Source organism: Gadus chalcogrammus, chromosome 7 (genome assembly GCF_026213295.1).
Source record: "Gadus chalcogrammus isolate NIFS_2021 chromosome 7, NIFS_Gcha_1.0, whole genome shotgun sequence".
NCBI lineage: Eukaryota > Metazoa > Chordata > Actinopteri > Gadiformes > Gadidae > Gadus > Gadus chalcogrammus.
In genome coordinates, this window is record NC_079418.1 from 22,788,488 (window position 1) to 22,802,397 (window position 13,910).

The 13,910-nt window shown below is 39.3% G+C and overlaps 1 protein-coding gene across 5 annotated transcripts in view; it reads right to left on the reverse strand.

Moving 5' to 3' along the window:
• Positions 1-6,260: 6,260 nt before the first annotated feature.
• The window catches only part of dlg2 (discs, large homolog 2 (Drosophila)), a 126,397-nt gene continuing 118,747 nt past the window's right edge, over positions 6,261-13,910 (reverse strand). For all 5 annotated transcript variants that reach the window (XM_056594105.1, XM_056594108.1, XM_056594107.1 and 2 more), the window contains 6 exons: positions 11,672-11,722; positions 11,251-11,352; positions 7,834-8,006; positions 7,607-7,716; positions 7,168-7,259; positions 6,261-6,738 (listed from right to left, as the gene is read on the reverse strand). In XM_056594105.1, the coding sequence (XP_056450080.1) occupies positions 6,632-6,738; positions 7,168-7,259; positions 7,607-7,716; positions 7,834-8,006; positions 11,251-11,352; positions 11,672-11,722 (635 nt within the window). In that variant the 3' untranslated portion in view covers positions 6,261-6,631. The remainder of the gene's footprint in view (positions 6,739-7,167; positions 7,260-7,606; positions 7,717-7,833; positions 8,007-11,250; positions 11,353-11,671; positions 11,723-13,910) is intronic.

Sequence of the window (13,910 nt, forward strand, 5' to 3'; positions counted from 1 at the left end):
TTATGTTGCCGTGCAAATCAACAGTGATTTGCAATTCTAAATTATTCGTTCAAATCCACTGGGGCTGTAAACAACTAGTTGAGTCAAATTAGGAATATGAGATAAGATGTATCAATTAATAATGATGATAAACAATTGATTACCAATTTAGTAACAGATTATATCCAACATTTTGTGGTTAAAGCTTTGTTTCAAACCTTGTAGGCTTTTCACAAGAATGACTTCCGGAGACGTGCATGGCAATGTTTGGACAAGTGGTTAGGCTGTGTAAGGTCAAGGTAAAAGACGAGACTCTTACTGTTAAGTTGTCGAAGCGTCTTTCCCCAAAATCAATGATCTTGGTGACCCCTGGGGCCCTGGGTCATAAACTATACCAAGCACATGGCTTTAGATCTTAGGAATGGCTTGGTAATATATATATATTGAATCAACCAGAAAATCTGCATGTATTGTATGTATTATAACTAAAGTTGTCACGTGGATGACTTCCAGCGTGACACCTTTAGTCATCAACTACTCAGTATGAGTAGTTGAGATAATCTCAGTTTAGCAACTGGAAGTGCTAGGGAAGAGGAATGAAGTTGATCCTCCCCTGATTGGCCAAATGAGCCCATTTGTAGTCAGCCCCTAATGATGGTTATATTTCTACACATTACAGGTTTATAATATATATATATTGTTTTTAAGCAAGATCACGTGAACATTAATATGATCATTATTCACTTGAATGAACAATTACAATCACCTTGATGCGGTTTGTCTAACTTGCATGGCATTTTCTTCCCCAACTCACCCCATGAGGTCAAAGGTGTTGCAGACATGGCTCCTGAAGTGGGAGTGCTCCTGCGTGTGTGTGGAAGACTTCTGCGCGGTCATCCTCGTAGTTCATTCTTAGCACCTCCAGAATGGTCACTTCTGCCATCACCTCATCAGTTTAGTTAATGATATTTGGTTTAAAGTCCATTGCTGGTTTAATGAGCAGGAGTGATCGATTGACTGATTGATTGATTTACGGAGGGGTCTCAAGGGCCATTTCAGGGTAAGCGGTTTACAGTGTAAGAACAATTTACTGTAATGACAATTATACAAATAGGCCTATAGACAGAAAAAACATCAAGACATCAGGTTAAGTCTTACCAGACTAGGCAAACATCATAGTTGTTAACAGCCATTAATGGCCATTCCTATTAGAGTTTGTATTCTCTGTCCTGATGACTACTGGAATTAAACCAAACTTCTGTCCTCCCTGAAGGCCCTCTAAGCACTCTCCTAGTGGTGGCTTTGCAGTGTGAATGCCTGAGGACAGAATCAGATGCCCTGACCCACCGACTCAACAACCTCATAGCAATCCGCAATGTAGTGTTTGATTATCTGCATTTAACAAACAGATTCATCACAGGGATCAAACTGGGGACAGCTTTGGTGAGATGTGGTCGTGTAGCATCTCTCTTGGGCTGTGCCATGTGTACTGTGTATTATTATGGGTTCTAGGGCATTCAGCTGCTCATCATCCAGGGCTATGGAACTCTCTCTATCCACACAGCCGCCAATCATACTGTCCCTGCTTCTGAATCTCTTGAAAGAACCTAACTGTTCTGCGCCAAACGGTTAAATTGTAGGATTTTCATTCTTCTTCATTTAGGCCTACCACAGATTAACTGGAACGAGCACAATGCAGGTGTGGCCATTAGTGAAACAAGTTGGTGTAGAGCAGTCTGTTTGGACTACGTCAAACCTGTCCCATCTTTGCACACGACTACCCAACCTGCCCAGTTTCAGAAATGTGTCCCCTCGGGCTAAAACACGTTGTAATCCTGCCCTCTGGTGGATGAAGTCGGTCACTGTTTCTCAGCTTGCCTTTTAAAATCCAACTCCAAATGCACCACACATTAAACAGTGAAAATATGTAGGATATGCTTTAAAAAATAGAGACAAAGAATAGCTAAATCATTTCAGTCTGTCAGGCCCAAACATTCACACTTTGGCTGATGAGTTTTGTGTTATATGTTGATTATAATGGAACAGCATTTCAAATTATAGCCAAGGATAAGGGAAGAGAGAGATAGGGAAAGTGGGAGATTCAGAAAGAATAGATTCAAAAAGCATTTAAAAGTATTTTACATGTTTAATGTCCATTTCTCTTTAAAATACGGTTGCTGTGGTAAGGGCTTGTATACAGCAAATGCTCTTAAAGTAGTATTCATCAAAGCGTCCAGAAGTGCATACAACAGAGAGCAGAGACAACCTCAGTGTTTCAAACGTTTTCACTGAAAAGATGCAAATGTCCAGAATAAAAAGAGACAAAATCATATATTTCCTTTAGTTTTGTTGTTATTGTCAAGAAGCTAAATCAATGTAAATGTAAAATGTACAGCCCTGCACGGATTTAACTATAACCACTCAGCTGAAACAAACAAACAAACAAAAAGCTACAATCAAATGTGTAAATCAGATATGGCATATCGGTGCCTTGTTTTAAGTGCATTGTATCTTGATATTGAATAGACAAGAAGGTTTAAAGAACAAAACAAAACCAAAAAAACAACATCCATGTAATTAGAAGCAACAAATCCAAAACAAGGTGGGCTTCTATGCTGAACTCTGGCAGGGTTTTGCTGAACCTGTTTCATAGTATGGTGTTGAGAAAATACCACTATATTCCTACTGCAAAGAAATGTAATGTAATGTACTGCAATCTAGAACAACCCCTTATCAAACAACCCTCAAGCAAAGAAAATCAACATCAACAACCAAACTCAAAACAAAAGCAACCCTTTTTTTTCTAGACAACAAAGCTGTTGCGGAATTGTTTTGTCACAGAAATTTTGTAAACGTTTCATGTGAACATGTTTTTAAATATATTCTCAGCAAGTGCAATTTGCTCGCAAAATGTTAAAGAAGTGCCATTGGCACCACTGTTTTATATATTGTTTTCTATTTACCACTTCAACTGCTTTTTCACAGGCCTTGCACTTTATACAAAACGTGGAAGGATAGAAATCTGCTCTCATGTCATTGTAACTCTATAACACCACCTCTTGGTCCTTCTATACCAGGACTGCCCACTCATGTGCAATACAAACTCAGTGGTTGGAAAATCCAAATGGCTGATCTAGTCGTACTTATTCACTGTGACGGAAGAGTGGACAGCAAACAGCAGCAGATTAAGCTATCCGCTAACGTTGTACCGTAAAGTAAGAGTGCAATCCACACCCTCAGAGGTTCAGAACACAGGAAGTGACACAACACAGCATTAGTAAACAGCATTCAGTGGAAAAATTATAATTGAGTGTTCTCCCACCTCCTATGTCGAAATATGTGTTGGTTTAGAGTGGGCATGATGCTTCCTTGGTTACAGTAGGCCCACAGGCTCCTGATTAATTAAGAAAATAGGCTATACCCGTTCATTATAAGCCCTGGTTTACCTTATAAATAAAAGGACATTTCAACGAAAAAGGTCCTAAGGATAAACCAGACACACACACCATCGCCCCCAAAGTCATCTTTCTCATGAATAAATATCTATGCATTATATCCTGCATGTTATAATTGCTTATTTAAAAATGTTGCCAAACTATTGCTGGAAGTGAAAAACAAAACAAATGGGTGAGCTTATTCTGAGACCCTATACACACATTGTTAAATTAATTCACTATGAACAACAGAAAATGTATTTGTTTACATTAAAGTGTAATAAACAGGAATAATGGTGTTGACCTGATATAATATACTTTAGGGAGCATTTTCAAATTATTAAAAAGGCAGTTTTGGAAACATAATATATTTTAACGGCTAAGGAATCAACTATCGTGAAATAACTTTTATAAGATGAGTTGACCACATTTCTCAAACAATGACTTTCAGTCATCTTCACTTTCTTCTGCGATTATTTGAGTTCACAATGGGACCAGATGGGATTCGTTTATACAGATTTTCCTTATCCTGTTTCAACCGGTTGTGGATGATATTGGTGTTTTGAATTTTTTTTAATTGAAATTTGTTTGAGGGTTAAGATTGGATCATTATTAGTCAGGTGTTCCTATAAGATCCACACTAGCTTGTGAGTATTAGCTTGGTTATTGTATTATTATACTGCAAGGATTAATCATTTAAGGCCCAATCCTCTGGTTTACCAGAAAACCCTTGTTGTTTTACTATGAACTCTTTAAAATAAAAAAAAAATATATATTTTTTTTATCAGACCCATATATTGATGACTTCTTTTGTGGGGAATCTTGTGGCACCTTTAATTTAAATGTCATCCATAAAATAAATTGTTGCCACAAACACGGTTCTCATGCATATCTGATAGGATAACTAAAATATAAATAAACCTTTAACTAAACTTTGCTCTAACAACCTGTCACTGAATACAAAGCTACATCTAAATATAATTATATTCAACCTTGGGTGTACTCAGAGCTGAGATGCGTTCTTAAAATAAATAAAATAATTTCTCAAGGAAGTTACATTTACAAGATTTTTCATCTTGGATATAAACCTACTCTGTTAAGGCAAGTGGTGAACAATAATTGATGGAAACTTGAAGGAAATGATGCCAGACAGTACTATATATACTGTATATATATATATATATATATATATATATATATATATATATATATATATATACACACACACGCATACCTCAAATAATAAACAATGTAGGCTTTTGCATAATGGTGATTTGTGTTCTGATGTCATCGTAACGTAATCCCGTTTTACAGAGTTGAAATTGCATCATATCAACAATAACCAAACTCACAGAACAGTGTCCACATCAAACAAATAGCGTGTGGGGTAAACTCTAGCCTGAAATCTTTTAACAGATTAAATTAAAAGGAGGGGGATAGGGGGAGGTGGTTAAAGTGTTGTAAGTTTGTCATTTTCATTTGTTTTGAATGAAATACTTCCGCGGCTTGGGACTAGAGCAATGATTAAGGGCCCTTTACAGACGGCCGCTGGTTAGAAACAAACCTATCGTGTTGACGCATTCTGCTTAACTGGCCTTCTAAATCCAATGCAGAGGATACTGTAGTGGACGCTTTGAGTCATCGGCTGGTCTGGAAGCCAGTAGAGGCAAGCCGCTGCATTGTAAAATATATCGCTTCTGGGTATTATGTAACATTGACTTGGCTGTACCGGAGTGACCTGTGCATTCAGGCTACAAGGGGTCGTTATTTCACCCTAATGACAACAGCCCCGAGATGTCATGGTTACTTGTCAAGCCCAGCAATATCATCCTTTGGAGGCTGATTCTATCCTTTGGAGTGCATCTTGAGCACTCGAAGTAGCAGAGGCAGAAGGCCTGTTGTGTTTATATCTGTTGTATTTAAATTAGGTATTTATTGTTTTGTCTATTTTTGGGGAATTATTTCAAATAAAATCCCTACACTGCTTCAATATTGCTTTTTACTAAGTGCACATCTGTAAAGTTCCTAAAAAAGTGCTCATTTTCATTGCCGAACATATTTGTTCCAGAAAAAAGGGTTCAATGTGGTGTTGGATTATGGTCCCCCTTATGCCTTATGTCAATCCTCATGCTTCACCAACACACACCACTGCACTCACTACAGTCGCCCTAGGACTCCCATCAGACACTATCACTATACACAACACTCAAATGAAGCTTCAGTAGATACCGCAGTTATATATTTAATAAATACTTCTGTGCTTTTGTGCCCTTCCCACTTAATGAATCCAAGTAGCAAAATATAGTTCTAGTTCTCTCGCCTCCTTAACGCGACAGTAGCCTACCGAACCCATGGCCACCGACTCACCCGACCAAACACACCTTCACCTACCACTTCCTCTACTTTAACCCTGGGCACTGGAGGGGGTAAAGAAACCAGTGAAGACAAAACCCAGTCGAACGAGCACACAAACAGCAAAGCAAAATGTTTGGTCCATGAGTCGTGTCCCAGGGTGTCACACGCGGAAGATCCCATTAGTGAGATGAGTTTGGGAGGGGGTGGTGCGTACGTACGTGAGCTGGGCTCTGGATGATGATGATGATGATGAAGGTTTGCATGCAAGCGGGCTGCCGATCGGAAAGGATGGTTGGGGTGTGTGTGTGTGTGTGTGTGTGTGTGTGTGTGTGTGTGTGTGTGTGTGTGTGTGTGTGTGTGTGTGTGTGTGTGTGTGTGTGTGTGTGTGTGTGTGTGCGGTGTAGGGCGTGGTACTACCAGGCAGACTCATTTTTCCCGCACTTGAACATCTCCAGTGTAATGGTTCTGAAGTCCCACAGAGCGTCGATAAGGACAAATCAACCCCACGTTTATTTTGTCGCTTGCCGCTGCATGTTGTTTTCTTTCTTTCATTTTTTTTGGCAAAAATAAGAATGAACAAAATATACAAACGGTTGATGTATTCGAAGCTAAACGTTGTCTAACACTTTGTGGTATACATTCAGGAACAATCATGTTGAGAGTGAAAAAAATAAACAAATAAATAAAACCCGAAAAAAATAATGAACAAATTGAAAAAAAAAAGAAATATTCACAGTAATAATAATAATAATACCGGTAATCATAATAATTATATCAGAAGACTATTCATCGCCATAGAGTTATTGTATGTTACAAATGATCACTAGTTTCTAGCAGTCCAGAGCCCCTGCGAAGCTGGGGAGTTATAGTCTTTCCTTGGAGGGGATCCAGATGTAGGGTCCAGAATGCTCCTCTATGACCTGCTTGCAGTGGTTGTATATGTCCTCTAGGGTGTCCCCTTGGACCAGCGCTGGGAACCAAGAGGAAGCCATGGGTTACACACACAAACACACACTCAGTGGAGCCGCAGTTCACACAGGTATGCACACACACACACACACACACACACACACACACACACACACACACACACACACACACACACACACCAACATTTATTTACGAGAGACATTGAGGTTTCCCTCATTTTATAATTATAATATTACATTTTTAATCATATATATCAATCTATGGTTTATTGTGCAAGGTTCATACATTGAGGATGTGCCTTGCACAATAAATTAACCTGCACAATAAACCACAGATTGATCAACCTGACATACAGTAAGACATATTATGATATTATTAACAGGTCATTTGAATATAGATAAATGAAGTACACTTTGTTATTCATTATTGATTTAGTTACGTAGTAGTAGTAGTAGAAGTAGTAGCGTACCTGTGAAGAATTCCCCAAACTCTTGCTCTAGCTTCTGAGCTCTATCAAACGTCTTCCTGGCCTGTTCCTCAGTCAGCCTCTTGTTCATGTCCCTGTTGTCAGAGAGATAACTGACCCACACGCCACCAACAGCATATAATCTACTCTAGGTCCTTTCAACAATCACTACCATGATGGTAGCAGCAGCCAAGACAGTTGAGAGTAAAGCCTTATTGGGGAAACTTGCAGTTGTGTGTGTCCCATTAGAAGCCTATAGTGGCTCGAGATTTCGCTACAGTTATAGCTACATCATCTACAGATGACAGCCATGACATCTGAAGATTATACAGCTGTAGCTGCAGCAACATCTCAAGCCAAGAGAGGTTGCTGAAATTAGGATAAAGTCGAGATCTAATGAAATGTGGACATTGACAAAGTTGGCCGACATCCCAGTACTCACATTAATGAATCCACCGACTTGGGTTTGATGAATATGGCGATAGGGTAAAGTTGTGCTACTTGTAATCGCTTGATGGCGTTCCCGGACACATCCAGTATACAGTGTTTGCCCTGGAACAGACGGACACACAGAAAGGAAAGTCAAGGACAACCGTCAACCTCCCCGCCAAAAATTGGATCCAACGTTCCCATTGGCTGGAGGGGAGCGGGGGGGGGGGGGGGGCTCACCCTCTCCGCCACGTATTTGACCGACTGGACGCTGGTGCCGTACAGGTTGTCGTTGTACTGGCCCGCCTCGATGAACTTGTGCTCTTGGATGTCCTTCTCCATCTGCTCCCGGGACTGGACGAAGTGGTAGTCGCGGCTGTCCACCTCGTAGTCCCTCTTTGGTCGAGTGGTGTCTGAGGGCGGGAGGAGGCGGGGGTTAGGGTCGACCGGTTAGAAAGATAATGAGCTTTAGCTTAACTCTGTTATTGTTGGGACACACAAGGTCTATTTAGTCGCTAGCTAAGGAAGAATCTTTCCAAGGACATCCAATCAGATTTTGTACTTGATGTGTCTTAAAGAAGTGATCAGGTGTAGGGATGTGAAAAACTACAATTTTTCATTGTCGAATAATCAGTGGGTGGTATGAACGAATAATCGATTATTCGATGTGTGCCGACATTCACAAAGGCAGCCATGGCTCTTCGGCAAGAAATCACTTAATATCTTAAACGCAGAAAAACAACTACCTGCTAAGTAGTTCCAGTCAAATTGTCTGTTGTGAAAAATGCATTAAACTGTAATCAGAAAACGCGGTTATATGCTATAGACCCTATAGTATCTGTGGTATAAAGGCTGGGACGAATTTCAAATTATAAATATGTACACTTAATGTTGAAAGTATAGACTGTCGCGAATCCCATTGAAACTAATGGCGCGGTGATTCGTTCTTTAAAACGAGAGCTGGTAAATTGTGAAAAATGAATTAAACTGTAATCAGACAACGTGGTTATATGCTATGGACCCTAGAGCAGGGGTCAGCAACCTTTTCAACATACAGTGCCAGTTTGAAATGTTCTCGTTAATGAGTGTGCCTTAAGCAACAATATATTAAATATTAAGCTGAATTATGGCACAGCGACCAAAAACATTTCCAGAAGACCTGAAATTTTATAATGTTTTTTCTTTTTTTATATTTGCAACATGGGATTACAAATTATAATTACATATGTCCCATCTTAAAACACCACTTTCAGTAACTCATTCAAAAACATATTTACAATGTGCGAAATGTAAAAAACGAGAATATATGAGAATCTTGGAACCATCCACATCATATCTTTAAGACATGTAAAGGTTTGCAAAACCAAGTGAAGGCGATGCATACAGGCCACTTGAAACAATCTTTTTAATATTTTCTTCTCTATTACTCACAACATAGGTTTAGGCTACATACTATTAATTGATCCCATTTCAGAACACTGCTTTCAGTAATTCATTGAAACATATTTGCAATGGGAGGAAATGCCCAAAACAGATAAGTTAAAAAAAAATCAGTAGTAATGATGCCGCATTGTGCGGTGAAGTTTTTTTTTTCTAGAGTATCTGTTGTATAAAGGCTGGGAGGAATTTCAAATTATAAATATGTACAATGCATAACGTAAGCTCTCTGGCGCATAGCTGAGTGGATTGGAATACCTCCCGTTGCCAAGTCGTAGCTAAGGTTCGTCCTATTTACTGGAGGAGTGAACAACGTTTCTGTTGCATAAGAACCTTACGGGAGGGTAATGATTGTTCCAGGTATTAGTCAAACCCTCGGGCGTTACCAGGGGAAACAAAGTTATGGCTTGTGAAAAACGTTATATTTGAATGGGAAAAAATGTTAACGGCCCAAATGTTAACATTTGGACCGATTTTTACCCTCAGGGACGAATAATCGTATATTCTGACCCATCCCTTATCAGGTGTGAGAGTGATTCGCCTTTTCCTGTGTGTGGACATCTCAAGTGGGTGCACAACTAGATGTGTGCTGTATAGATCAGTCTACTAGCCTACCGAGTGGACTCTAGCACATGCTGCTTACCTATCCAGCAAACATCTAGGTGGACACTCCCACTTGGGATGTCACTAAAACCCAGTAAAAGGTTGATTTTCAAACGGCTTGTAATGACTAATCAAACTCAAACCTGTTGGCATAATATCACTGCTTTAATTGACTGAATTTAACGGGGACAATGTTTATAGAAGACAATTTGAGATACATTTTTCAGTTCAACATTGAGAACACGTTTATAATTGTGTTCAGCCAAATGTTTCGCCACATATCAGTTAACATGTTAACTTGGAATACACATCGGTGTATTCCAAGTTAACACTGTAAGCTCTAACCAAATAGAGCTTACAGTGTGTGGTGTAAGCAAACAATCTATTATCAAAAAAGTAAAAAAAAAAGGAACATGGAAAAAGTAAGAACAAAGTAAAGTTGCAAGTTCAACATTTTAATTGGATGTCCTTGAAGACACAATGGTTAACTAGCAGCCATATTTCACCATATTCTTCTGATGGGCCCAAACAACTATTCAAGCTATTGCTTTGGAAGTGGGACACTGTAAGGGTTACACTAGACTTGGAACAAACACAATCCGACACACAACTCACAAGAGCTATGGGAACAAAAGGAAACGGAACAAGAATAGAGGAACAGGAAGAGAGAAACAGGAAGAGAACGACTTTGGGGCTCACTCACCTTGTTGCCCTGAACTGTTAGCAGCTTTTTTTTGTTTAATGGGTCAATTGAAATAAACACAAACAAACAGATGGATAAATAAAAGCATGCAAAATGGTTGAGATTTGGGGTTACATACATATTAACGTGCAGACACAGACAGACACACAATGACCTTTTTAAAGTCAAGCACACTTTGTCTTTGATACTTTTTCAGTATTTCAGTATCAATAGATAAGGCGGCCGTGTGATTGTGAAGCCAGCCCGTCCAACATGCTGTAGCCAGCACAGCCAAGGGCTCAGAGTTCCACACCCAGCCATTTGCTATGGCTACAACTGGTGTACCACACATACGCAACCAAGCGTGGTCAGTGGCAGGGATGCGGGTGTGGATACAGCTGAGTTTACATTTCTCCACAGCCCTGGGAGGTACGCAACTGTTGGTCTGATCGAATTTAGTCTAATCTAACCAAATCTAAACTACACAATCTGATCTAAACTAAACTAACACAATCTGATCTAATCTAAACTAACACAATCTGATCTAATCCAAACTAACAAAATCTGATCTAATCTAATTTGAACCAACCCAATGTGACCTAATCCAAATTGACCAGATTGAATCTAAATTTAGCTCATCTAAACTAACCCAAACTCATCTAAACAAACCCAACCTAATCAAATCTAAACAAACCAAATACGATGTAATCTAATGAAAACCAATTTTATCTGATCTAAAGTAACTAATTTGAGTCAAATGTCATTTAATCCAAGCAACCTAACCCAATCTAATCGAAATGTATGATTGCATATTGGATTCGATTCTCTCATAGGAACATAAAACAAAATCTAAAACCGTATCTATTTTTCTTAACAATAAAATGACACCCTGAATGGAGTCTCCTGGATTTGGTCTTTCATTAGAGAATGCTTACGTGGTACGCATGAGCCAAACTTTTCAGGGAACTCCGAGATGAGGTCGTCGTTGATCCGGTCCTTCATGGGTCCCAGGATTATGACAGGTCTGGCGTAATTAACTAGAGAAAGGAAAAACTCCTGTTCAAGGTCTATACATATATGTATGTTCACCAATGTGCAAAACTGAGAGATACAGGAAGTCTTGTTTACCAGCGGCTATAAGGTAATATATAACTTCTTAAGCATTTTTTTTATTGTATTTTAACTTATTAAGTATGGAATCTATCTCAGGAACTGTGTGGTGTTTGTCTGTCCTGAAGCTGCAGTGGCACTGTAATTTCCTGTAAAGGATTATTAAAGGATCTATCTATTTGACAGGTATATTTGTGTTGCAGTCCTCTAAGGTTTCACAACATGGGAGGGGTGATAGCCACTCACTTTCTTGTCTCATCACCGGCTCATACGAGAGGATTATCTCTTCCTGGCTTCCTGTGGGGTTAAAACGCACCGCAGACACACCCACGCACACGCACGCACACAAACACATACACACACACACACACACCTTTAGCCACGAGCACCTAAAGACACTCCTATGTTGGGGACGGTTCTGCAGTGTAACCACATCCTGTGTCACATTCTAAGTGAGAGTTTATCTGTCTTCAGTTTTATTCCGTTAGATATGAGGAAAAAAATATGAAGAGGTGATGTGATATGTGATTTCGAGGACATTCTCCTGCCAGCTGTCTTCTACGTGATATCTGAACTTGGTAGCCAGCTAAAATAAGTTGAGCTAGTACTGATTAAGAAAGTATTGCCGATGACAAGGAAACCTCTTTGGCCTAAGCAAAGTAAAACAATAACCATGTGTAATTTTTTTTGTCTTGGAGGCTGAGAAGAAGGCCACTACAATTGAAATAACATGTAATTATGTACAGTTATACAGGATATTTTGAGTCTTTGATTCTAGCTGAAGCATTTGCCCAATAAAGAATTAAATTCCATGTTGTGGCATTTCCCTCACTGAAAGGATTTGGAAAAAAAATACATTACATTTATTGAAAAGATTAATGACATAATAAAAGCAAAAGCAAGTGCATATGTGAGTCGCTTAGGGCTAGAAGCCGGCGACTGTAAGCGCTTGGTTGTTTTATCACCTGGGCACTAAAACCCAGCCAACTACATGTGTTGCTGTTGACCAGACTCATGGTGTTCTAGACTCATCCATAAAAGATGAACTCACTTGGAAAATGTTACCTCTGAAATTGTTAAACTGAAAGATTTTGGAAACTGAACGTTAATTCTTAAAATGTCAAAAATGGTGAGTTTGAATTACATTTAGACAATAATAAAACATATAACAACAAGAAAAGAATACATGATAGATGATACACATGAAAAGCATAACAAAGCATTATGATGCTGAATTTTAAAGTCCAGGGTGCAATCACAGATAAAGTAAGCAAACATTGCAATAAGGTTATAGTCATGAGCATCATGCAAACATGCATTCGCCTTTATTAGCATTACAAAGTCAGTGTGCACCGGGAACGGGAGTCTATATAGTACAGTATCCAACGTGGGAGTTGTATACGATATTCATAACCAGTTCAATCATATCTTGAGAAAACCCAAAACAGTATTCATAAGATCGTATTAAGTGTAGGTACTTGCGCATAGATCAAGCTGGTATTGCCAAGGTTTCAATTGCCTATTAAATCACATGGGCACAGCAGGCCACTTAAATGACTTCAAAGTACCGGTAATTTAAGGGGAAGTTGTTGCTAAAAATAGCAGACGAATGAAGCAGCCTGTGGCAGGAACTAACGTCATCGGCGCACCTTGCTAATGAAGGAACGACATTTATATTGAAGCAATTCAATTAACGAATCAATAAGTAGCCCAATCAAACCAGTGTGTAGCTGGAGGTCGCCTCCCTCAACTTAATAATACTGTTCATGCGGGGGCTGATAAGATTGATTTGACAATGATGACATACAATTAACTCTGACGCCAATCTGCTATGACGCCTAGTGTTTAGACTGCATTATTTATTTATCTTAATTTATTTAATATTATATTAATAAATATAAAATATATCTATAAAAAATATAGATTATATTTATTATTACATCATAAAAATACACACATAATCATTAACAATACATCAAATACAAACATCGTTGTTAAATTGTTTGCCCATTCCTTGATGTGTTGTATTTAACGTATAAACATTTGGACGGTTACGCTAAAACCTGATTGACAGAGGTAAGGAGCAGCACACAGAGAAAAGCACTTACACCTGGCATGCAGAGATACTGCAGAAACCATATCAAAAAATAAAAAAATAAAAATCAATGTCAATGTTAACAGGGAGATGTGACGCGGCGTTGCTGGATAAGAGCCAAACGTTAGGAGGGAACCGACAGCTCTGAGAACCACTTACTGAATGTCTTGGTCCCATACCCATCATCACCCAGGCCCAGGATGTCCTACGGGTACCCCGACGTCCACAGAGAGACACAGAAAAGACAGTGGGAAAAAAGAGAGAGAGAGAGAGAGAGAGAGAGGGGGGGAGCGACACCAGATACCAAGAGAAGGGAAAGGTAAGAGGCATTGAAAGGCGGGAGCTGCCTTCAGTTCGGAGGCCAGGGGGCCGAGTTCTGCCTGTGAACAC